This window comes from Rhea americana, unplaced genomic scaffold (assembly GCF_003343005.1).
Source record: "Rhea americana isolate MKP2758 unplaced genomic scaffold, rheAme1 scaffold_2, whole genome shotgun sequence".
In the NCBI taxonomy this organism is placed as follows: domain Eukaryota; kingdom Metazoa; phylum Chordata; class Aves; order Rheiformes; family Rheidae; genus Rhea; species Rhea americana.
The window spans coordinates 14192990-14219526 of NW_028186149.1; the positions used below are offsets into that span (position 1 = coordinate 14192990).

The window sequence follows — 26537 nt, forward strand, 5'->3', positions numbered from 1 at the left end:
AAAAAAAAAAAAACATAACGGGAAACTCACGGGCTCGCCAAGGTGTGCGTCACTCGGGGGTTACGTCCTGCGCGCGGCGTCGTGACGTCATCCCGCAAGCTTCCCGCTCCGCGCGCGGTACACACACTCGCCCATATACACATGCACAACCGCACACGCGTCCCGCCGGGGCGGGGGGAGCGCGCATGCGCGCGGCTTCCCGCGCCGGCGCTCCGCAGCCCCCTCCCACGGGGACTCGCGCCCTTAGGGGGAGAGGCGCGTGCTCACCGCCCGGCCAGGTGCGCGACCGTTAACGGCGCGCGCGGCGCTCGCAGGGCGGGCGAGGAGACGCGGCCCCGGAGCCTGGCCCGAGACCGTCACTCCCGGCAGGGCTTTGAGGAAGCAATTTTGCAGAAAGACCCTTCTTCAAAAGGCAAATTACCACATGTGGCCAGCTCCCGCCCCAGCCAGGCCTCCTCTCACCTGCGCCAAGCTCCACATCAGGCTCGGAAATGGGAAGTCAGAGTGTCAGTTGCTTATCAGTACCTTTCCCACAGAAAGTAGAAAACTAGGTCAAATGCTGAAGGAGCTACACAAAAGAATTTGCAGTGCCAGTGCAAAAGGCTGACTCCTATAACAAGCTAAGATTGGCAAAAGACAGGACAGGGCAATGTTAGCAACAAGAAACATGAGAGCAAACAACATGAGGGAAGAGAAAAAAATCAAGGGAATGCTGGTCGGCTTTTCAACAGGGAGGGAGAGGTATGAGATACTATTAAGCAAATAGAAGCATATAATGCCAGTTTTGCTTCAGATTAATGTTTCTGATGGCTAACTGACACAAAAGGGCAGGAATTTGGGAGATGACGGGGRAAAAAAAGGATAAATTAGAGACTACTCTGCTAAGTTAGATTTTTTCTTCAAGCTGACTAGGCCCRAATGAGTTCATGTTACAGCGAGAAGTCTAAGGCAACTTTAGAGGCATAAACCATCATCACTGAGAGCTCATGAAGAATGACATTTCAGAAGAGAAGAAAAGAAAGAACACAGAACATAAAATTCAAAGGGGTGGAATAGGTAGAGTTCCTGAACAGGTAGAGGTCCTGAGAAGGTAGAGTTCCTGTCACACCAACCTCTAGTCCTAGAAAAGTACTGAAGCAAGTAATTACACATCTTTAAGTACATGGTAGCTAATGAAGTGTTAAGTTACAGTCAACATGTATTTGCGAAGAAAATCGTATCAAACCAAACTATTTCTATTCTATGACAGTATAACAAGACCTGGAATGGGAAGAGCAGATCTCTTACAGCTTGACTAAAGTAAGACTCTTGACACTGTGTCAGAGAACTTTACCAATTGAGCAAGAATGATAGTAATTAAATTACACTGCACTGGTGCAAAACTACCAAAAAAGTAATCAGCGATGCTTCACTGTGAAAACCAGCAGAGTATAGAAAATATGGTTCCTTGGACGTGGATATGTTCTGTCTGATACCAAGTCTCTAATTATGTGAATGATGAAGTACAGTTTACACTTACTGGATTTGCAGACAATACTAAATTGGCAGAGATGTAAGCATACTGCAAGTCAATAATAGAATTCAAAATGCTCTTGACAAATTGGTTGCAGAAAGAGGATGCAATTTAATAACTTAAAGTGCCAACTTCTGCATTTAAGTAGGAAAATAAGAGTTGCACAAATACAAGACTGGGAACAAATGAATAAACAGTATGTCTCCAGAAAACTGGTTGGGGATCAGAGTAGATCACAAACTGAACTGAGTCAACAATGTCACACTGCTGTGAAAAAAGCTGCAGTATAGAGAGATGTGTAAACATAACTGTCATATCTAGGACATAGAAAGAAATTCTGCTCATATTCAACATTGGTAAAGCCTGAGCTATAATATTGTGTCCAGTTCTGCCTCTGCATTTCAAAATGTCTTTCAAAAGGTCCAATAGAAGGGAGTTCAGAGAAGGGTAACAAATATTCAGAATTTTGAAAAACATGACCAAAAATTGAAAATATGAATGATTGAGGTATCTTAGTCTAGAGAAGAGAAGACTGGGGAAAAAAATACATTGTTCAGTAAATTCACTGAGCAAAGGACAAAAAGTAATGATTTCAAATTGCACTGAATGAATTTTGGTTTTAGATATCGGGACAAGTTTTACTGTGATACAGATAAATAAAACTGACATACATTTTCTAAAGTGTTCTGAAAATTGAATTAATGTAGTTTTTTAAGATTAAGCTAAATAAGTATTGTAAGAAATGATTAAAAGCATTTCATTCTGCTGTGAACTAATGAAAGCAGACTAGGTGATCAAAATTTTTCCAGCATTTTTTTTCTATAAATGCAGTTACTATCCAGATATCCCTTCTGATGCTATTTTTTTCTGATAAAAATCAATCTCAGACATATTTAAACATTTAATGTGTTGGTGTAATCTTACAAACAGGTGTAGCTACTCCTTTGGGGGTCTTTGTTACGTTAAATTTGTATAGGTCCATGTGTGGCAACATATGTTGCATGCTCAGCTACTTTGCTAATTTACAGACTTTATATAAAATTCTGTGTTTAAAAGTAATGCTTTTGGTTAGTTCTCATGTAACTAGTGTGAATAGAGGCTTTTGCTTAGCTTCTTTTTTATATATATATTTATTTATTTATTTTTTAATGGTAACTGCAGAATCTTTCCCTGGAATCCGTTAAATTTTTCGGTATCTCTTGAGCTTGCCAGTTTAGGAGAAAGCAGTGAATAGTTTATTATATGGGACTCAGACTCACCAAACTCATCTCATTAGAGATTATTAAAAGGCCATTAAATATGACAATTTTTAATCTCTACTGAGTTAGACTGAATTCAAACTGTTAGCCCACAGGCAAAAGGCTATGAATTTCATTAAGAGTACCCTGAAGCATTCAGTCCCCTAATGAGTGCTAATGTTATTCTTCTGAGAATTAAGCTTGTTTTCAGAACATGTATGGACAGTTTTCCACTGTTCTTAAACACAAGAAACATTATTATCTCATGCAGCCCTCAGATTTCTAAGACTTGGTACTATGTGCTCCATGCTAACTGAAATACAAACAATAAAAACATGAAAAAGCAAATATTAATACTACCTCTATCYTTATTGCTAAATATAATATATTTTATTGTACTCAATTATTTTAAGGTCATCATATTAACTTCATTATGCTTGTCCCCTAGCAGATAATTTTTAACTAACACCAGCTCCTGCTTCAATTCTGTAATTAATAGTTGTAGAAAAATACAAAATTCTATAAAAGTATTAGCCTACAGAAGAAAAGATAATACGTTTTATTRTATTTCACATTCATTTGTGAACAAGTAAAGTCATTAGCGTAAGGGTATCTGAATTTTAGTTCTAATGCTGCCAAATCTCAAGATTTTATCAATAGGGTTAAGCTAGCATTTTATTTAACACCCCAACTTACTACTTGAGCTATAAGGCCCAATTCCATAAGCAACAGTGGTGGATCAAAATGCCTATGATCCACCCATAGTGGAGAAAGCAAAATCCACATGATTAAGGTGATGGCCAGTCACGTCAGAACTTTAGCTCTGATTTCTGTCAACAGTGACTCTGCCATTTGTGTGTCGACTATGTGAAAGGTGGTAGCTTATSTTAAAGGTTGCCTGATGGGTTAAGAAGAGTTCAGAAAAGCACACAAATATTAAGAACAGAAAATCTGAGTACAGCTTTCAATGACACAAAAGTGGGATTGCATGTATACATACAGAATTTCAGAACCAACCTCCAATGTAGTGGTCTGGCTTAGTGAAAGAATATGTGCTTGCCTGTAAAAGACCATACAGTCTGATACTTGAAGATTAAATCGAGTATTACACTGCTGGTTTGTGTTTCCATGAATTGTAGCTGTGATCCTGTATCCTCCACAGTACAGAGAAGGCCTAATAACAGTTAAAATAGCATTTGAAAACCTCTTCAGAGAAGGTTGCTACCGTGTTCCTCTTGGTCTTCAAAACGCTTATAAAAAGCTTGAACTAAAGCAAGGTCATTAATGTTAGCAGCAAAACATGATCAACTGAAACCAATTTAGAAASTTGTTTCTTCATATAGATGAATCTGCATTGGGAGAGATGGGGCAGGTCTAAGCTGAAGCATTTTGCATGAAAGAAGATTGCAGATGCCTCCTTGTAACAGACACAGCAAAATCCCTRATGCCTAGAGGGAGAAACTTTTTAATGATAATTTCTTACATTTATATAGCACCTTTTATTCCCTGGGACCTCAAGCACTTCATTAACTCTATGTAAAAGCTTCACCATGGAAATATAGTCACTATATGCATCATTCTTTGAAAATTTCATTTTCAGTTAATGTATTCCTTTCAATAACAAAATATTCTGTTCATCTCAAATACAGTAACCAAAACAAAAAAAAGAGAGAAAAGATTATATTATATACTTTCAAGATGAAGAATAATTTAAACCTGTATGATTTTCAAAATGGTAATGCACTCATACAATGGATACATTGCATTAACCCCATCCATTTTTCCCTCTCCATTTACTACTTTGATCTCAACTTTATACGCTAGCCTTTGGTGACAGTAGAAAATTTTGTCTTCCGTAACATTTCCAAAATGTTATGAAATGATACTTGATGTCTRAATTTCTTTAGACAAAAGTGGGAAACAGGGAAAAGTAGCACTTTTATTGAATCCACTAGTATAACTAGAAAAAGTAGATAAGCTTTTGTGCATGCAAGATCTAATGCTTTTTTTCAGCTATAATGGCTGTTTTAATAAAGTGCCTTGCCTCAATAAAGTGCCTTTAATAAAGTGCCTACCTGCAAAGTTTGGCTTATCTTTGTCCTTAAACCCTCACAACTACAAAAACAAGGCCCCACAAACATGGTCTGAAAGATTATCTGTGTGTTATTGCTCAGTTTGCCACGAAGATTTTCTTTTTATCCTACAGTGGTGTCTCCAGTTTCTTATTCTTCTTACAAGGATATAGTACTTACTTCAYTAGTATCAACAAACTCAGGAATGTTATATACTGGCTGGTTCCACTAACAGTAATTAAAGTACTTCTACTGAAATTTTAGAAGGACTAACATCAGAATGAGTTAGATCAGTTTATTTCAATGTTATAAAAATCAAAAGAGGAGAAAGTGACTTTTGTTAACACTTTTTGATTTGAGCTGTTGATTCCTGTTTTGCTAGCTTGCTTGTTTCACAGGCTCTTTTGAAATACAGTTGTCAACGTTAATTAAAGAGGCTTGTCTAGTCTTTTCTATTTTTCAGACAAAACAAGAAGTGTATTTTCATAATATAATTTTAGTCTCTGCTTTAAATCAACATATTTTTAGTCATCTTTGCCCATACCAATTAAACTTACATCTTTTAGAATTGCTGGTAAAACACTAAGAGGGCAGTAAGAATGTACAGGTAAAAATTACATGCCATTAAAACCTATGACTGTCTTAAAAGTAATACCATTGTAAGGTTAGCCCTAAAATATTACAAAATGGGAGGATATTTAGAGGATATTTAGAAATTCTGATTAGGGAAATACCACTGCTTGCTACTGTGAATTGCTTTTAGGACTGTTCTGCTGTTACAAGTTTTTTTACTCTTCAATCTAGAAATAAAAGATTTCCCATATTAAGTAATAAAGACAACTGCTACTTTATTTTCCTGTTTCTAGGATTTTGTCCATAAGTGCTAGTATGAAAACATAGTATCTGTTGCTTAAATCTGCTCCCATTGGCTAAACCTACTCTAGCCATTACAAAACAGCTTTTGTCACAAGCACACTAAATATGTATCCAGCCTCCCACTGCTGTGTCGTGTTTTCAGTCTCACCACTAAGGAGTGTTATTGTCATAGGCCGTTGATCAAAGAGGAGCAGCTGCTGGGGCAGCATGGTCTGCCTGGCACAGGAGGCTCTATTTGTAGTTGCTCCTTAGGTACCACCATAATAAACATTATTAACAAATCCCGGATAAATGGTCAATAATAATTAATTAACCTTGGTCTTTATGCTTATTTTCTTCTATTTTGCCTCATTAATCCATCCTACATTAAAAAGGTGATAGCTAATCCTCTCTCTCTTTGTTCCCTTCAGAAGGTTCAGTCATTTCTCTCTTCTCATGTCTGAGTTACTGAGCTCAAGTCTCGCAGAATTCAAAGATCACAAGAAAGCAGATTAGTGTAGGAAAATAGCACTATACATTATCGCACTGACCTTCTTAAAAACAACAATGCATTACCTCAGAGGGTTGCCATTTGCATCATGCACAGGAAGTATTAATATATGAAAACATGCTAAGAGCAACAAAACCATAACAATTTTTTTCCCCAAGTCTGTTTGCAAATTGTAACTTAGTGGGAGAGGAAAAAAGCTGCAGCAATAAGCTGGCACTTAGGGAAAAAYAACCYTAGGCACCAGTACAAGCTGGGGCRGCTGACTTTCTGGAGAGCAGCTCTGCAGAGAAGGACCTGGGAGGGCTGGTGGACGACAGGTTGACCACGATCCAGCAAAGTGCCCTTGTGGCCAGGAAGGCCAATGGTCTCCTGGGGTGCATTRGGAAGACTGTTGCCAGCAGGTMAAGGGAGRTGATCCGGCCCCTCTACGCAACCCTGGTGAGGCCTCATCTCGAGTACTGCATCCAGTTCTGGGCTCCCCAGTACAAGAGAGACATGGAGCTATTGGAGAGAGTCCAGTGTAGGGCTACAAGGATGATCAGAGGGCTGGAGCAGCTGCCCTCTGAGGAACGGCTGCGAGAGCTGGACCTCTTCAGCCTGGGGAAGAGAAGACTGAGGGGGGATCTGATCATTGTGTACAAGTACCTGAAGGGAGGGTGTCAAGGGGACGGGGCCAAACTCTTTTCAGTTGTCCCATGTGACAGGACAAGAGGCAATGGGCAGAAGTTGAAGCACAGGAAGTTCTGCCTGACCGTGAGGGGGAATTTCTTCCCTGTGAGAGTGACGGAGCACTGGACCAGGTTGCCCAGAGAGGTTGTGGAATCTCCTTCTGTGGAGATCTTCAAGRCCCACCTGGATGCAACCCTGTCTGACATGCTCTAGGTGACCCTGCTGAGCAGGGAGGTTGGACTAGATGATCTCCAGAGGTCCCTTCCAACCTTACTGATTCTATGAGTCTATGATTCTAGGTGATAGAAAGGACCTAGATGTAATAGCTATAAATTGTCATAGCTCCACTGAAACCAGTCTGATGATTTTCAGTTCACACTACAGTGCTGAAATCAGACACAGAGAGAAGACAGAGATACTATTTTCAAGTTCCTTGTTTCAGATGTCACACTGGTAACATTAATGGATCCCTGCAAAGAACAGGCTGTAAAAGAGTCCAGCTCCTACCACTGTTGGTCTCAAGCCTGACCTTCGCCAAGACAGTCCGRTGCCTGAAGGGCAGCAGGCTAGCAAAATGCTAACTGATAGAAGGAGACTGCACAAGGCCTGCGGGGTTTTGGTCTCCCCCCTAGTTGTGTTATACACCACTTTTTCTGGCACCCACCTCTGTGACTAGCATTAGGGTCACACCTGTGTCTAGAAACATGTATTAAAGACCTTAGCAATTTTAATGTGGGGAATTAGTGACAATAATCCTTTTAGGCACACTCTACCTCCAAATTTGTACTTGTGACTTCCACATGTACGCAGTGCGCCCTATATGTACCAGTGAGAGACACAGCTAGCACAATATGGGCAAAGCCCCCTCTCTCTGCTAAACACTATTCAAACACCTCACTAAAAGCAAAAAGATTTTGGCAGCCAACTCCCACCTTTTCTGTACTTCAAAGTCATCTGGCCAGACTGAAGTCAGGACCAAGGTCCAAATAAAGCTGTTCTCTCCAGAAAGTTTTGCCTTTAGAGGCAAGTGCCATGTGTTTTAGCATCATTTGAAAAATGAACAGTATCTCTTAGTCGTCATCATCAATTCCAGTGTAGTAGTATAGCTACATACCAGACAGGAATTCAAACCACTTTCTTTTCCCCACAATTTCTTACTGTTCTGCCTTGTAGTTCCTGTATCAGCACTTGTGATTTCTTTCCCTAAGTTAGATGGACATACACCCTTTTATCCATACCCTAGACACAAACAGTTAAGTAGATCTTTATTATTGTCTACTTATAAAGCTCCAGAGGTTTGTGTATGAGAAGACACAAAAATGATACTTAAAGACAAGTAAAGACAAGTAAAGAAAGCAAAAAAGTACTTTATTACTATTAATATGGAAGAACTAAAGAGCTTATTTTGTATTTAGTTAAGATCACAACGGCAGAAAGTCTGTTTGATATGCCATACCTTCTGTTTGTTTTTTAATTGTAAGGAGTTTGGTTTTGATCAAGACAATTAACTATAAATATAGCTGAGTTTTCTAACATCAGAGATAAAGCTTAGAAAAACTACAAAAGCTTTTTAAGAATATATTCTACTGTATACATAAGCATATATATCTTCAGGGCATGAAAACAGACACCTTTGTAATTGAATCCTGGAAAGGAGAAAGAAAGATATATAAAGCTGAGATTGTTTAAGATRCTATTAATGTGCAATTCTGAAAAATTATCAGACTTTGTGATTGCACAGAATCAGTATATGGCATGGTAGGTAAATGTATTTCATATTTCAGTTTTGTTACTGGAATGTGAAGTTTTCTCCTGCAGAATAAAAATAATGTCAAAATGAATAGAGTGGATTAAACTTAGGGTTATCACAAAGGGAGTTTTATCACCCAGTAATGTTTTCTTTCCAACCTTCCTGCCAGTCCCTCTCTGTGCAAATAAAGGGGAAATATCTGTAGCTCCTCAGCTTGTCCACATCCTTTACTGCTCATCTGCCAAAAGTGTATCTTTAGTACAATGATCAAAGCTATATTAAAACTTTTGCTTCTCTCTTGTTCATGCAGTATTTCTAGATCAAATCCTGTCTATACAGTCAGGTGAATTCTTTGTGCTGCAGTTCACTTGCCATTATCCCATTCAAAAATATTGTCTTTGGGATTTACAGGGAGATCTTTTATTATATTACTTCTACTTTTAGTGTGAAACTTATAGCAACATTAAATGTCTCACTACAAGTTCAGTGAAATAGCTGCAAAGACTGCCATCGATTTTAATGAGCTTTTAATCAGCCTCAAAGAAAGAAAATTCTAGCACTTATTTTCCTAGTAATACAAATCTGCACATTTAAAATAGTTGTAAAATAGTTATTTCAGTATACTGGAATGCATGCTGTGTGGAGGTTTCTTAGACAAAAGAAAGAATGAAGAAACTTAAAGGAATTGTCATGTTTCCTTTTAAATTTTGTCCCAGTTTCACATTGCTCCAGAAGACCTTGGTTTCCAACAGTGTTCATAGGTCAGTGTGGAAATGAACTCAAGTAAGGCTTTAGAAATGTATTTTTAGTTAGGCCATGCAGACAATTCATTGTGTGAAAATGGAGTATCTGTAAAAGCAGAAATAGAAGAGTAGTTCCATTTGGAAATTTCATCAAAAGAACCAATGTCTGAATACTTACAGACAGTCTTCAAATCCATCTATTAATATGTCAGATTTGTTTCCCTAATTCAGTCCTGAGCATATCAAAAATTTATTTGTAAGAAATTATGCGTGAATTGCCGTACCTTGGGCTTTGAGTTACAATGTTTATATTCTGCTTTAAAATAAAACAGTGAAACTGTTTTTACTTTACTCAAAAAAAAAAAATCCTAATTTTGAAATAATACAGGAGTGAATGAGGTAATGGTGGTTTAATATTTCATGTAGACCTCTTAATCAGCAAGTCATTTAACCCAATCAATGTAAGACTGAGTGTACTCTTAAAAGTATCCCATTTATGAATAAGCAATGACAACATCTTTATCACGTGAGTATATTTTATCAGTTATGCTTTCAGGAGGAGGAGAGTGTCATTGCATTTGTAGAAGTACACACAGCTTTTCACAAGGACTGTTACAATGGAATATACTGGGGAAAACAGTGCCAGGATTAATTTAAGACAGTGCTCACTAAACATGAGCTCTATACAATCACTTCCATCATCAATGTCTTATCRTTTACCTAATGCCTTATAGAGAAACAAGTATATATTGAGAGTTCATTTTATTCTTTGATAGTGGCCAACAGGAGCTGACAGAATTTGAATTACGGGACCAGGAAGCAGAGGGGTTGCACAAGGCCTACAGCGCTCCTGCTCTGCCGGCAGACAGTGCAGGGGGGCAGCTCTGGCTAGCAACAAGTTTGTGAGGAACAGTGATAGCTCTTCCTATCAGGAGCTTCAAAAGTAATAGGCCATGGAAAAATAGCAATATGTCCAACTGCTGCAGTTYGTGTTGATTGATCAACTCTCCAGCACACTGAGAGCAGAGCAACTGAAAACACTATCTGAGAGAACATGCTGCTTTTGCTGCGTTGGACCCATCAACAGAAGACCATGATATCCAATAGCACCATGGGGGCAATACACGATGCTAGCAAGAGGGTAGAGCTGGAAATGGTGGTGACCCTGCAGGACATGGAGCCACTGTTTTTAGCCCTCTGCTAAAAGTTCATATTGGCCCTTCTACGTTCCTCCTAGTTTCTGTAGGATCACTCTAAAGTAGAGCTGGAGGGAAACAGAGAGAACCCTATAATGCAGTCAAGACAGGAATCATGGTAGCTGCACATGGGTATCCCCATATTGCTGTGCTGGGTTGGTCATGAGCACTTGTCTGAGTCCCAGCAAGTTCCTAGCGTGTCTCTGTGTGTCTCAGGCACAGCTAATGAGGTGCAAACGAGGCTGTGCTCTGCACAGCACAGCAAAGGAGGCACATCTATCCCATAGCACTAACAGAATACCAAGTAAGACCTTCGTAGTACTCAAGTGACAACTCATTTGCACCACATACAGCCCACAACCTACACACCCCTACCTTTACCTACAAAGCCTCATCAATCCCCACCCTTCTGATCTTGCTGGAGCAACATGTTGCGACAAGCTGCTACTCATGAGGCTGGGGAAGGCCAGGGAAGACAGCAGCAAGCTCTGCAAAGTCACAGACAAGGAGCAAGGTAAGGCAGCTGCCCCAAGGGAAGGGAGCCAGCATCATGATACTGTGCAAAGTGAGATAAACCCCATGCCCAAGAACAGGACCAGGCATGTCTCAGTACTGCTCTACCACACATGCCTGCTTTGCTATGGGCTGCCCTCACTGAAATTATATTTGACTCTACACCCACATCACAAGCACCTGGCAGGACAGCACAAGCATAATTTCCAACTGAGGGGCTGCAGGAACACCAGGTGTTTCCAAAGACTCTTCTCAGTCCAGCACTGACCTGTAGGGCAGTCCCAAGCATAGGAAGGGCAAGAGCAGGAGCAGAAAGTTCCACGTGGCTCTGGAGAGAGGAAAACAGTGAAGCCAGCCCAGCTTGCTAGCTGGGCTCCCACTCGGATACTCACAGGGCATATAGGATATGCCTATGTTTGCATACAGGCAGCATCTGACATGTCTGAGGACGTGTACGAGCACACTGAGTAAAGGAGGGATAAGAATGGCAGCATGAAGTTTGGGTCAAGGCCATATCTCTTGTCTCTGCTTCACCCTCCCTTGGATAGCAATGGATAGCCTCCACAGTATGCCTCTCAGGCACSGAGGATGTGTCCCTGTAACAAGGAGAGCTGCATGACCAGATGGTGCCGAACAGGTCTGGGCAGATACAGCACATGTACAGGTCCTGAGTGCAGCAAAAGGGCCAAGCCATATGGCTTTGTGGGATAGGTATAAGGCAAAGGCACTGAAGAATGGAGATGGTCCAGACTCCAGTGTGTGTGTGTTGGGGGTGGGGGGATAGAGAATATTTCCGAGGAATTTCCCCCCAGCATCCTAGCTGAGGCACTCCCAGGGGGCCCCAGAGGGTGTATGATGGCCAGACAGCATAGCCCTAATAGTAACACACAAACACCTTTATTGAACAGAAAGACATAGCTAGCTAGCTGGCCTCTTCAGATTTGGTAGTTTTTATCTTCTAAGCGAAATGAGGATATTATATTTGCAGCTCCCTTGCTAAACAAATCCCATTTTCCAGTAGGAGCAGGCAAATGAAATGGCGTGGAGAGTTTCCTATTGCTTATTTGGAAATAAGTCATGTGAGCGATGATCTGTGCAGCAAAGAGGAAAAGTAACCTACTATAAAATGCAGTATGTACCAGTGTCAGCTGACACCCAATTGCAGTGCCATCCTAGACATGGGACCCTTTCTCTGAAAGGTTATACGATTTTCAAAAATATGCCTTTGAGGCAGTGAATGAAAAAAATTCTCACAAGTCCTATGTTTCCTTTAAGTTGTAAGTGATAACTTACTTGGCTTTTTTGATCAAAATTTACACTGAGTAGGGTGTGAAGAGAGACTAATGTAAGTGCAAACTATCACAGAAGAGCCTGTAGAAAGAATCTAAATTTTCTCATTATTTTTTATTTTACTTCTGTGGAACTATCTGTGTAAGAGGGCTGGCTTGGTCCAGATTTGATTATTCTCTTCTGAAGCCAGGCAGACTGGTAGAAAGAGAGCCTGGACTATCAGCATTCCTTTTTATTCTGCTTTATGGGAATATTATTTTGATTTTAAATTTACTAGTATTTAAAAGCTCTAGAAGTTACTGCAGTTGTTTGGTCACATAATAACAGACAGACTCTAATTTCTCATGCATGGCACCCAGCATGGTGTATCACTAAAAAGGCCCCAAACCTGCTCCTGCATTCTAATAAGTATGTGTGTCACTTTGTAGGAGATTAGAATCCTGTCCAAATTCTGTAAAGTCTAATAGAACAACAGTTGCCAAATGACAAAACCTATCAGAAGAAACAGAGTAAAAAGGCATGTCTTTGTTTCAGATCTTCACAGCTTCAGTACTGGCAAGAGAAACGTCAAGGTTTCCAAAGTAGAGCCAGTTAACCACTGTAACTGCTATTAAATATAAACAAGGACATAAAAATAGAGATGTTGGAAGCCAGGATAGGAACATTTGAAACAGTAGCTATGTATACAATTACGGTTTTGTTAACATCTCCCACTACCAGGGCGTGCAGCTCCCTGACTGTGACAGTACTGGGAACCGAAGCGTAGGCTTCTGCAGCTGATAGCATTTAACCAACAACAGGGAATTCCAAGGAAAAAGGTTCTCAGTAGAGCTGAGATCTAGTGAGACGAGGAAAGGGACAGCAAAGAGGTGCAGCTTGTTGCCCGTTACTGTGATGCACAGTACACCTCACACGGAAGGAGCAAGGACCTCTGATGTCTCCGTCCTTCACCCCAGTAAACTCCCCTCATCATAGTCAAGCCAAGCAAACTACGTATCGATAGCAGTGAGTTGTTTTGAAGGCTCTTAGGTGGGAAAAGAACAGAYTGAATCTATTCTGCTGCAGTGGCAATAAGACAATACACACTAGTGCCCTAAACTAAATAAAACCACTTGGAAAATACTATAAAAATGAAATCTTAATGGGCATCTAGTGTGTTAAAAATATCACCATTTTCTTTGCATAGACACAGCTGTTWAATAAATGCATTACTCAACACTGATCATCCATACAACATAGTAAATGAAACGGCATATTCTTAAGTAAGAATTATGGGCTTATCTGTACACAAAACCTGCATCCATTTAACTAAATCAGTAAAGAATTGGATGTAGCACAAGCCAAAATGTAGAGAAAATGGATTGGATAAAATTACATTGTATGTATCTATTCAGGACTTACAAATTYAGCAGCCTTGGTTTTTGCAGGTACAATATTGGTGTTACTATCATCTAAACATGACATGTAATGATCAAGACTCTGGAAGTAAGGAAGAGAAGGAGCAAGACTGTGATCCAAGGCTCACTGGAGGCCACACTGGCCTTTCCGTGAGCTTCTAAAGGAAGCCAGAAGTACAGGATTATTCTTCTGCAGAATAGCACAGAACTGCCATCTGAGGTGTGGCCACTATAGGACWACTACTAGTGTTTCAGTTGTAGAGAGGAAATAAATTAAAATAATGAATTGACGTCATTAAACCACTGTCGTGCTAAACATAYACTATTGTAAAAGATAATGAATGTTTTCAATTCATTATTTCAGGTTTTACAACAGTATCTCTGTGATAAATATTTCTACAAATTCTCAAAGTCATATACAGGAAGAAAAAGTCTACATGCTGTAAACAGCCACAAAACCAAAGACTTGTCAAAACAAAATGAGCTATAAAAACAGCAATATTCAGGCAACTTCACTCTCATTAAACACCTAATGATGCCACAGGCATATTAGTAGGGAAATGCTCATGAGGATCAGGAGACATTAGAAAAATAAATAAATAAATAAATAAAAGCCTTCTCCTAAAACCGCTTGCCAAGCTGTTTGTATATTCTGCCGCAGGCAGTTTATTGAAAAAGATGATGACGTGCATGGAGATAGTCAGTGGCTATTAGATGCTGATGATGGACAGGACAAACAGAAGAACTGATGCCAGAGATTTAGGGCTGCATTTTGCTTTCAGTTGTCTCACATGTCTCAACATTTCGTAGTATTTAAATGAATTTGTTACATAAAGCATTTCTCCTGTCTATGCTGCTCAGCAGCCATGTTCTCCTTTCTAGTATGGATTGTCTTGGGAAACTTGCCAAGTTGTGAAAGAGCAGTGCATAAAAGGAAATCATGCTCAAAAGCTGGGGGTGGGGAAAGCTGCAGGTGAACAGATTCAGTGCAGCAACATATGTACAATCTTCTATCTCAAAAAACACAGGGTGTAAGTGAAATAGGAACTAGAATACTTCTACAAAAAAATACATAGGGCTAGTAAAGCCTCGGAGCCACCACACTGATGCCTTCCAAGGAGGGCGGGAGCACAGAGCAGCAAGATTGCTCAGCACCTCACTGGCCACTGCTTTAGTAGATTAGAACTATCAAGTATTTCCCTTCAAAATGCTAGAAAAGCCCCACCCAGTTAGGGAGCCCATTACTGCCAGATGCTGAGTGCTTCTTTTACACTTAGTAAGGATCTCCATCTAGACTTTTTAATTAAAGATAGAGAGAAAGGAGGGTGCACCCAGCACCTTGTAGGAGTAAGCTATTACCTGCCTGTCAGGACACGCCCAAAAGGCCTGGCATTTCCTACAGAATTCAGTGAATGCACTCGTTGTTGTTAATATTAATTATTCTATTTATTAATAGCCAAGCTCTCAGGTAACTGTTGGTGTTTCACCTCTCCAAATCAAAGTGCTTTACAAAAGAGATCATTATCAGCAAAGAAACACAGACATCTACATTTGGGCTCTCACACATTAAAGGTGAACTAGGATGTTYTTTAAGTAGCTTTGCCAGTTGAGCTTTCCTCTAGCCATCTAGATCCAAGGATCTAGCAGATGCCTTGGAAACAGACCTTTAAATCTTAAATGGTTAGAGGGAGGAACAACTTTTCAGCTGAAGTTCAGTAAAACAAACACCTACAGGGGATTAGACAACCTGCACAGTGCTGTGCCTCCCTGAAAGACGCAAAGGTCAAGGACACTCTCACCTTGAAGTTCTGCAACATGGGACAACCTCAGGGTATCTCCACAGCAGACCAGCGATTCATTGCTGTGAGGTGCTGCTGTGGATTATGGCACTGAGCACTTTCAACTGCTCCGTCCCTGAAGACGAGATTTACTGTACCTTCACCATCTTCAGTTGTTACAGTAAAAGACAGGTGAGGAAATGTGCTTGAGCTGATAAATTTGGGGGCAGTTTTGCACTGCCTACAGACTAGGATTTTTCATCTTAATGACCTGCAGCTGAAACAGATGTTTTGCTTTAGTGTTTTAAAAGCACTTCACAAAACTTAACACTAATTTATTCTTTCACAGTGAAGAAAAAAGATGTTTGATATCATTACTCACATAACAGAACAATGTGAAAAATGGAAACAGATGTTTCTCATTTAAGCATGAATAAGAAGGAAGTGAAAGAAAAAAAGATGATGTAATAGTATTGATTAAGAGAAATATGATGGCTTGGTTAAGTCAAGACAATTTCTTATGGATCTCCAGTCAATCCAGAAAAATCTTTCTAATGAGTTGGTCCCTTGATTCAGCAAGCACGTGTAAGTGCTTAACCCCAGCTGTGGTAGTTCTCTCACATGCTTTATTTATAATATTTTTAAAAGGTGTATAGCCAAATGGATATTTTACAGTTAGGAGCCGGGGGTGCAAGGATCAGCAGCATTCTTCCTGAAAATAGTAAAGCACTGACTGTTCCATTAACTACAGACATCTAAACTTGAATGTCAGAAAAGAAATAAAGTCAAACTGAAAATACATTGCTCCTTGAAGCCAAAAGYGCTTTGATTTGACTGTAGCTCAGAGTATTATCAGGCCCCAAAGAGGCAAGTAGAGAGCCACTGGGTGCTTGGAGGGGCGGACTGCAGGGCTCCGCTCTGCACAGAGAGCCCGCTGCTCCCAGGACGTGGTGCCTGGCAAGAGGGGCCCCTCTGCGCTGGCAGCTGCCTCACCTCTCCCTGGCCCTGTAGAGGGAAAGGTCCAACTCTGGGAAGAGGCCTTTCCCAACAGAAACCTTGAGGAATCCTTCAGTGACTTTCACCGACTGAAATGTGACCCTTTCCCAGTGCACCAGTGAGAGAAAATGACTTGCCCGGGGGTGGGAGGGAGAGCAGAGCTGCGGAAGGGTGTAAGGCTCCCCTACCTGTGTGTGTCTAGCAGGATTTGGGTGCAGCCCAAAGAACACATCTTTCATTCAAGTTACTGGTTTTTTGCCTTAAACTTCCCTTGGAAGGTGAAGCATCCACACAGACCTGTGCACACCATCAGACTTGGAAAGACTGTTCCTCATCTCCTTTTCCTCTCTCCAGAGTAAAGCCTGGGCCACAACACTATCACTCAGCCACCCGAGAGCCGCCTCCCAGCACCCTCCAGCTTCCAGCCTGCCCAGGCTTCCCACCATGGGACAGAGCTGCCCTTCACAGCGCTCGGAGCTGGGCGAGAGGCAGGGAGCATCCCCACCACGGGAGCACCCTGCCGGACCTTGCTATGCGGAGGTCTGCTCTAGCAGTTTGTACTCCTTGTTACTCCTGAGAAAATGAAGCTCTTTCCAGCCTCACATTGGCACGAGGATTATTTTTAGTCCAGCTGCAATGACACATTCTGCCCTCTTCAGTGCACCCCAGCCCCAACAGGCCTGGCAGACATTTAGCTACTCTTGATGTTCACAGCAAGGAAAAATAGCAAAAGAAACTTTCAGATTTCTCATGAATTACAGCACTAAAAAAAATCATTTTATTGCCAGATTGTTCTGATCTATTAGGAACCACTGAACACAAATATAAAGCAGTAAAAAAATCCTTTCTACAAACGATTTTATTTTTAGTTTTCAATTTTCTTTCTTAGAAGAAAAATTGAAAACTAACATTCTCATTCTCTTGTTTGTATTTAAGAACAATACTCCAGTTCTAGAAAACCGTGATTTTCCACTCACCTTTTACGATATTGAAGTGTTTCTGAGACTGACACTGACTTCAGCATAGCTGCATTAGGGAGGGATTTGGTCCTGTGTGTGCAGTCCATGGACTGTGCATGTAGAATTAATAATCTCGTTAACATTACTATATGCAAATACTCCCAAGATGTAAAGAGAGATTTGTATTTCAGATTAATATTTTATGGGAATTTTGTGTGTACACGATAAATGAATAAATGGAGGGACACAAGGGGACATGCAGAACATGTGCATCATGTGAGAATTGCATTAATTCTTTAATGTTTGCAATGGCCACAAGATGGTTAAGGAACAAAAAGATTTACTACTGTAATTACATAGGAGGAGAGAATAAGAGAAGAAAAATGAGAGATCAAGAGAGTTGTTTCATGTTACCAGTGTCTCTAGCTGCAGAGCTGGCTTGAGAGGTTCAGAGAACCCTCCTGCCCCCATTCTTTGCACCCTGTGTGTCTTCTTCTGCCTGCAGATCACCATCCCTTTAACTGTGCCAATTCAACCGTTTGCATGTTCATGCTCTAAACCAGCTCTTAATTACAACATGGAATCACACCCTTCATCTCTCTGGTCTCTCATTCATTTTCAGCTGCTCTATAATAAGGGGCAATACTATATAAAATCTCAGAGCTGGTACAGTCCTGCAGAGATGAAAAAAGGGGCACGGTGGAGAGACTGAGAATAGGTCTCTGTGATTTGGGCTTTAAAAAGAAGAGTTATTTGGAGAGAACTGTCATTGGCTCCCCACTGTTTCAGCTCCTGGGTCACCCCCTTCCTCACCTAGCTGGTTGGCCTTATTCCATTGAAGTTTTATTGCTACTCTGGAATGACMTGAAGCTCTCTCATGCTTTAACTATAAGAAATGTAATATTGTATTTGTCCAAAAACCTACATGAGTAAAGAAGATCCCCGAGGGGATATTATTAACTGCCTGCTACTTATCATTGATGGTTATTCTCTGAGATAACTCTCCTGTTTAATCTTTATGCTCTCGACAATAACCCTTCTCTCTTTTTGATCAAGTGTTTAATTTTCTTGAAAGATTTTCTCCGACTTTAGTTATTATTGAAAGGGATTTTAATTTTACCCCAACTCTTTAATGGCTAAATCTTGCATATCCATTATTTCAAACAGGGGTATTTCAGTTATTCTAAGTAAACAGTTCAAGGATTTGGTCTTGATAGGTAGCTGGAAATTTTAAAATCAAAACAAAATTGAAATTGCACTTCCTTTTCCACTTCAAAATAGAGTTTTTAGTCTCCCTGAGTGACCTGTCAGTGTATTGGAATAAGAAATGGGTACTGCTACAGAGCACACTCTGGTGTCAGAGGAGTCTGAGTGGCAGCCCTGTATGTGAAATCAGTTAGCTAGTTATTTCATCTGCAGCTGATCAAAGACAAACAAGATAAAAAAGACAAACAAAGGGAAGTGTTGGTGCAAAATGTATTCTTATTTTCCTAGTCTCCACAGAAAATATTATTTCTAAATTTCCTCTAATTGTTCATAGAAGAACTTTTAAGAATAATAGGAGAGAAAGAGAAAGAAAAAGCCAGCAGAGGTTCAGCAGAGAGCAAAGACAGGAAACCCTTGAAATCTGGTTGCTTTCCCTTCTCACAAGCATCCGCAGTCCTTCCCAGCTGTCACTGCATCTCTGCAAACCCACTAGGAGTGTAGATCACAGGCAAGTATCTAACAATTTAATTCCATTTAGGGCAGCGCAAATCTCTTCCAGAGCCAATAAAACATTAGAATGGGCCCACAATTCTGGCGGCTCTACTTTGCGTTACAAAAACTGGCATACTGTCTTTGTTGTGAGAGTTGACTGGGTGGAGCAGACTTGCAGAGCACCTTGTTCAGCTCCCGGYAGCTGAGCTAGGGCTCAGCCCAACATCTTGAGCTATTTGGGAGGTTTTCTCATGTCCCACGTAGCCTGATGCAATACAGCCATTTATTTGCCTTCCTCTCCCCTGCTCTGCAAAACCCCTTCACAGCCCCCCTTATTGATTTACTCACAGGATAAAATCAGAGAGATGCCAGGAGAAGCGTGGGATGCTGCTGCTCAGCAGCAGAAATTCGCATGAGAAAAAGACCTGTGTGAAAGAGCAGGGCAAGGCATTTCCTGACACTTTAAGAAAAACAATGTGGTAGCTGAAAGTGAAAGGGCCCAGCATCTAGACCACAGATGCTGGACTATGTACATCTAAACCTACACATCTAAGCCTCAATTTCCCCATCTGTTAAAAAAAAAAAAGAGAAAAAAAGAAAAGAAAAAAATGGCTTGAAATACTTCCCTATTCCTCATCAAAGTTACTGGGGTTAATTAATTAATTAATGTTTGTATAACACCATACTGCCAGAAAAATCTTTCCCCTGAATCCATGTATATTCAAATATTTCAGCTGAAGAGTTAAATAAATTTTACAAACAGGCATGTGACAGGATATATACATGGGAACAGATAATCTTGAGATGATATCCTTAAAATTAACCTAATATTGCAAAATCTTTAACAACAATTATTTACTTTCCCTGCTACATTTCTGTTAAGGCAGYTGGACTCAACAACCCCATTTGCTTTCGCAGCATCTGATGCCAGAGTACATACGTAGTACGAGTGGAAAGAGCACAGCAAGAGAGAGATGTAATCACCAAAGAAATGGAGCAACAGACTTAAAAAGAGCATGAATCTCACAGCAGGTCAGTTGAAGTGGCAGCTGGGCATTTCTGGGCTAGTACCAAGTGTCCACCACGGCCTTATGAGAGCCTTGTGGCTTTAGATTTTATCTCCATTGACTAAAATGTAAACATATTTTCTAACACTACTATCACTTTACAAAAAGTACTAGCTCAGCCTTAGCATGGGACAAACTTTCTCCAATACCTGATTTTTCTAATCTCCAAGACTCAAGCAAGACGTGTGTGGAGAATCTTTTTGTGCTGCCCCTCACACTTACATTCGAATCTTCCCTGCTTACTGAGCCACGGGCTGTCGCTCTGAAACAGAGGACATTAACAGTTCAAAAAGAACAAACCCCTGCAGATTAATCACCTGGCTTCAGTGTGGACCCAGTTCCAATCAGCAGACAGGGTGAAAGCAGAGTATCTCTGAATATCCCGTCTGCCTGATAAGCATGTTAGTGGATCACTACACCCGCCTTTGACATACATGTAGCATACGCATCCTATTCCACTGTTTATTTCAAATGAATACCAGAGTTATGTTACTATAGTCACAAAACTGGCAACTGTGTAGCCATTATATGATTCTCTTCACATTCTCCCCTTCTCTGTGTCAGTGAAATAGTATCTATTTCATACCTCTTTATTTTTAAAGAGAATGTTTTACTGCTTCCCAAACACCACTAAACTGCTACGTATCTCTTCCAAGTCTGCCGTGCAGTAATCCTTGCAAAACAATCTCCACACATTGAGAACCTTGCTTTGCTAGAAGTTGGTCACTGATTCATGGTATKCCTGCTCCTTCATAAACTGCTAGTGTTTTTATTGTTACTTAGCCCAGTTGCTCCCCTGCTGAGGGGCAGTAAGAGAAGGAAACATGATTAACTGYTGGCCAAAAGGATGACAGACCCATCAAAAGCTCTTTGCCAAACCTGAATATAGCACAGACAGGGCATGGCACTTAATTCTCTGGAAACACAGAGAAAAGAAACAGCTGACAAACCAGTTGTGCCATCAGCACAATTTCCCCCATCTCACGATAGACTAAGGTCACAAAAGACAAATGGTATATCGCATTAACCAGTTAAACAGACCTGAGCTGCTTGAATTTATGTAACAATACTCCCCCCATCACCATAACCCATTTCTTCACCCCTGCCATCCCAGCCCTCCATGGTTCGGGAGACTTTTTGAACAGCATTAAATGAAGTAAATACCAGCTCTATTTCTTGACGATTTCTTATTCGTCTCCTTTCTCTTGTTGGGTCAAATCTCAGTCCCTCTGGGATCCAGATTTGGCCTATTAGCTGGGAAGGGTGAACCTCCATTCTCATTTCTTCCCTTCACCTATTCTAATAGCTTATTTCCCATGTTTCCATTTTTACAGCCCTTAGTGGCTACAGGAGCGTGCTGCTTTGATTGCTTTTACTTCATCCTTCCTGCAGGTCATATGGGTCAGTGGCATACCTGGAATAAACTGGGACTGTTATTTCAACCGTCAGTCGTGCGTCAGCTGAAAGGCAGAGTCCCGCTGGCAGGGAGACTGAAGCAGTACGGAGCAAAGCAGCGGACAATGCCTTTGATGGCAACTGTGCATTTCAGCTCCCAACTGTTAACAGGTATCCATGGGCACCGTTGTTCCTCTGGCCCYGTTTCCCTTTGATAATTTTGTGTTGCTATTGGGGCATTTCCCCTGTGACAATGCACCACAGGCTAGATCTTCCACAGATTAAAATCAGCACTGACCTGGGCAGAAAGCAACACTGCTTTTTCCCCGAGCTGAGGATTTGGCCCTGTGTTCTGAATAGTCCCCATGGACCTCATCTGATGGCCTCATCAGGCAGGGCACAGAGGAGCATCAGATTTGATTAAGAACACTGTGAGTGGGGTACGCTCAGCCCAGTTCCCCAGAAATGATCCTTTACAGACAGCAAACTGGATTCTACAAAATGATCCACATGGGGGGTTACCATAAATACAATGAGGCTTCAAATATCCTTGTAAAACTTCGGCCTGTGCTGGGGTCACAAGCCCTGGGCTTGAGAACGGTTAATTCACCACTTCTTCATAGAAGCAACAATACTGCTGAGAGGGATGCAAACATGTTTGCTTTATGATGACGCACAAGGACTCTGCCTGGAGTCTCCCAAACAAGCCTTTGCTTTCCTTTAGTGGCATGCAAACAGCTCATGCTACATGCTTTAAATGGGATTCAAGTCATTTTTTTTCATTGCTACTAGAAAAGGTACTGCTGGAGATAAAAGCAACTGTCTCAGAAGAGCAGGTATGACATCTGGTACATAGCACCAAAAATAAATCTTTAACTTCTCATACCTGCCAAATCTGCTCCAAGGAAATAAACCTGGGAAATATTACAAATGCACACTCTTCTCTGATTTCAAAGGAAGAACTGACCTATTTTTTCTTTGCCCATTTTATACATTTCCTAYGACAAGATCAGTTTGCTTAAAACAATGGGGTATGTTTGGAGTAATCAAAATCATAAAAGAAAACTGCATGCAAACGAAAAAGCCAAGCAGCCTGATGTTTGCTTTGGAGGTAGTTCACGCTAATACCACTATTTATAGCGCAGCAGCACCTTAGGGACCCACTCATGCTCAGCACACCTACTTGGTAGACACTATACAAATATGAAATTTGATAGTCCCTCCCCTGAAGTGCACTCATATTTCTGATTTATGGAGACTGGTTGTGTAACTCATCCATGCTCTTGGGAGTGGTCTTTTGTTCAATTATTTTCTCTGGTCATATTTGTGTAATAAGTRTTTTCCATACCATTTTAATAGCTCATTTGGCTTACAAGAAGATGGGAAATTTGTGTATTGGAGAAGATGACCTACTTAAATCAGGAACAATTAAAGATCCACTTCCTATTTACAAGCTTGACTGAGGAACCACACAGGAAAATCAAACTGAAGAAGTTCGGAAATGTTTCAGTGCTCGGTCATACTAAAGGGTCTATAGGGGGATGAAAAAGGAAGTATTATGTGATTCTTTCCTAGCAATGTAAAAAGGATACATTTGGAGGCTGTCACCACCCTGATCGCTCATCTGATTTTATTAGTCCTCATTCTTTATTCTTATTGTCTTTGGTTTTCTGTGCTTGTCGTTGAAGTTAGTTATGTTATAGACATCTGCTTAGCATATTCTATATGAAAATGCAAATGGAGATGAAAAACAATAAAATAAATATATGCAGCTTCCATATCATGYGTATTTGACTGTAGAATGTCAAACACAAAAGAATTGTTTATCACTGCAAAAGTCTGCTTTTTCATTCTGTGCATTACTTTTTTYACCAGCAGATGGCAGTTTGCCATTATTTTAAATAGGCTCCTTTGTTAATATCAGATGTCTTAAAGTTTTAAGTGACATGTAGAAAGTCTTTAGCTAATATCAAAGCTAACTTTTAATTTAATTTTCTTCTACATCACCCCCTCTAGAAAGAGTAATCAGAACTAAACTATTTATTTCAGCTTATGGCACTGCTGTTGACCCACGCTAAACATTATCTATGCAGAGTTATCTGACGGCAGGTTCATCCAGCTTCACTGGGCATGATCAAGCCCCAGACAATCACCATTGCTACCAGCCCCCCAAAGCAGACCTTACACTCGCTGATTCCCAGCCTGTGCTCAGGGAGTTACACACAGTATTATTAACCCTGGAAACAAGGGCACTCTGAAGGATGTGACTCTGCACAAAGGGGCCACTAGCTTATTTCTCTCTGTGCTGCTGGACACTGTCTGAATTTTCGGTGACAAAGAGTTGAAGCTGCTGGGCCACTCTTGCTGTGAGGGGCCGAAGAGAAGGCCAAGGTTGTGCCCAGAGGACTCCTGGGGAGATGCAGCTCATGGGGTGCCACCACAAGTCCTGCTGCTGCCCAAGAATCTCATTTAATTTGCTCAGAGGCCCAACTATGAGGCCATYGCTGCCAGCCTAACGCAGAGCTGAGAACAAGCGTTTGCTTAGTGCAAGCCTCTAGCTGTGAGCACAGCAAAACAAGGGGATGGGTCTGTCAGTCCAAAGCGGCCTCAGCCCCTTCAAGGCACAACTTTCCCGTGGTCCCACGAGCTGCCCCTCACTGCCACGTGCAGCTGTTGCAGGCAGAGCAGCATCCTGTAAATCCTAAAACTAGGCACCCAGGGGGACTGATGCACCAACAGCCTCACTTCCTACTGAGCCCAGGGTGGCATTGCTCAGCCTGTCTGAGCCCGTCTTCCCCCTCTCACCCCGATGTCTCCCACCTTTGTGCCAGTACTGCATTCAGGCCAACCTGATGAGGAAATCAGTGAGCTTTTAGTCTGATTTGTCCCCTCATCCAACTCTCTGCCATCAACCACAGCACACAACAGCTCCTTCTTGCAGCAACAGCCACAAAGATACCAGAATAAAGTGATCTCATATATCCTGGCTTCTGCAGGAAACACCAAAACAGCAACAAGGCGCAAAACTCCTCTCAACCTGCCCCATGGGCATGCCAGCTCAGCCTGACACAAGACAATGACATTTCAGGCATAAACACACTTCTGCCAGCTCTCCAGCCACACAGCATGACAGCAGGCTGGAGCAGGCCTGTGTAGAGAGCAAGAGCAGGAGGGAATAAAGGGTTTCCCTCACCTCCCACAGGCTGGGGAGAGACTGGTTTTGTGGCTGGGTTGGGATTTGTTAATTTGTTTTTTCATTTTGCTTACATGACAAACTGCCTTTTCCCTAGGGCTGCACATGTCTTCTGAAGTCCTGTAATTTTTGAATTTCTCTGTGTTCCCTCTGTTTCCACACTGAAGTGCCAAATAGGTTAAAATCTAGAGATCATTTTGCATCTGTTAAAGAACTAAAAAAAGCTAAAAGCCTCTAAACAAAGAGTAGTGATGCGCAACAGCACACCAGTGCGGTATACAAAGCAAGCTATCTTGGGAATGCAGTGGGTTTTTTTGTTTTGTTTTGTTTTTTTTACAAGTCCCACATAGCCTCTTACTAATGATCTGCACAGAGAGAGAGAAATTCACCAGTGGTATTAAATTAGAAGAAACTGAAAACAACAGAGAGCAGATGCATCTTACAAATAGGCAAAGGAAGGTGAAAAACATGGGGAGGAGAAAGCAAACGTGATTCTATTTGGGAAAAAACAGAGCGCATTACAGTTTGGGAAACAACAGGAAAAATGTATAGACAGTACTAGGCACAGGTGGACAGGGAAACTGCTAGGTATAGCATTCGCATTCCTGTGCCACTGAATACTTTCATAGCAACATGCCCCCCTCTATGCAGGCTGGGGCTGGATCTACCTCAGGAACTGCAAACAGGCACAAGGAGATGAGTTAACAGGAAGGGAAACTTTGCTTTGAACATCACAACAAACTGCTGTCACCAACATGAATGATGTACTGCCACAAAGCTCATCATCAAAGACTTTTAAAGCTAGGTTGAACAAAATACTCCAAAATGTGCTGAAAGGAACAGGTTAGCACTAGCTGGGGGAAAGTGCCTAATGGGACCTTTTCTCTAACTTAGGAGATCCCCAAAAATGCAGGACTCGGGTACATAGAATAGTGAACTTCTCACATGCAGAACCGTGCTTGTAAAATAATGCTGATAGAATACCAAAAGCTAAAAGCATGAATCACATAATGACTTTTTTAGCCTTTGATAGCTCCCAAACAATCACACAGGCTGAAAATACACGTTAATCAACCTCTTTTCTTAGTGCGTGCAACAGCATAAACACAGCAGATGTCCAAGCAAATCTGATACCATCCCATCAACTTTTATTTCCATCTGGGAAAAACTTTAGATAATATTAAAAGTCAATTTAACATCAGTTATTACTCTGTTTGATTATTGCATTCCTAAAATAATGGGTTCCAAAATTGTATTTTCCAGCTGAAGATTAAAGAGCGACTTCTAGGCTTCCTACCTTCTTTAATAAAGCAAGATTCAGTCTAGTCTCAGAAGTTGAACATTAATATAGAGGAGATTTGCTGTCATCTTAGTAAGTGTTAGCAGTAATCATTTAGCATTTCCATTACTTTCCCACCTAAACTTCATCTACTCATGTTGAAAAGCAAGCTAGAATTCTCATACCCAAACATCACCTTCTTCTTGCAGGTACTCAGGGATACATTCCTCTGTTGGACGCCAGCTTTTCAGCTCTGCCCCACAGAGAGTGAAAACAAGTTCCTGTCTCAGGGCAGAAAGAGGATTAGTTCCTGGGCCTGCTGTTGGGGATATTAGGGGGGAGAGGGAAAAAAAAAATCCACATCCTTACAAGAATTCAGAGCAGGACTATGGCACAGACTTTGTCTGAGATACTGCATTGCCATT

The 26537-nt window shown here is 41.1% G+C and overlaps 1 protein-coding gene across 7 annotated transcripts in view; it reads right to left on the reverse strand.

Annotated features, from left to right (window-relative positions):
- ZNF644 (zinc finger protein 644) overlaps window positions 1-26537 on the reverse strand; it is an 80263-nt gene that overhangs the window by 52966 nt on the left and 760 nt on the right. For 3 of the 7 annotated variants that reach the window (XM_085303547.1, XM_085303536.1, XM_085303535.1), the window contains exon 1: window positions 31-169. The exons of 1 other annotated variant lie outside the window; for it this stretch is intronic. In XM_085303547.1, the coding sequence (XP_085159673.1) occupies window positions 31-143 (113 nt within the window). In that variant the 5' untranslated portion in view covers window positions 144-169. Of the gene's footprint in view, window positions 1-30; window positions 170-26537 lie in introns of those variants that run through there. 3 more of the 7 variants (XM_085303537.1, XM_085303538.1, XM_085303544.1) reach the window with 2 other exon arrangements.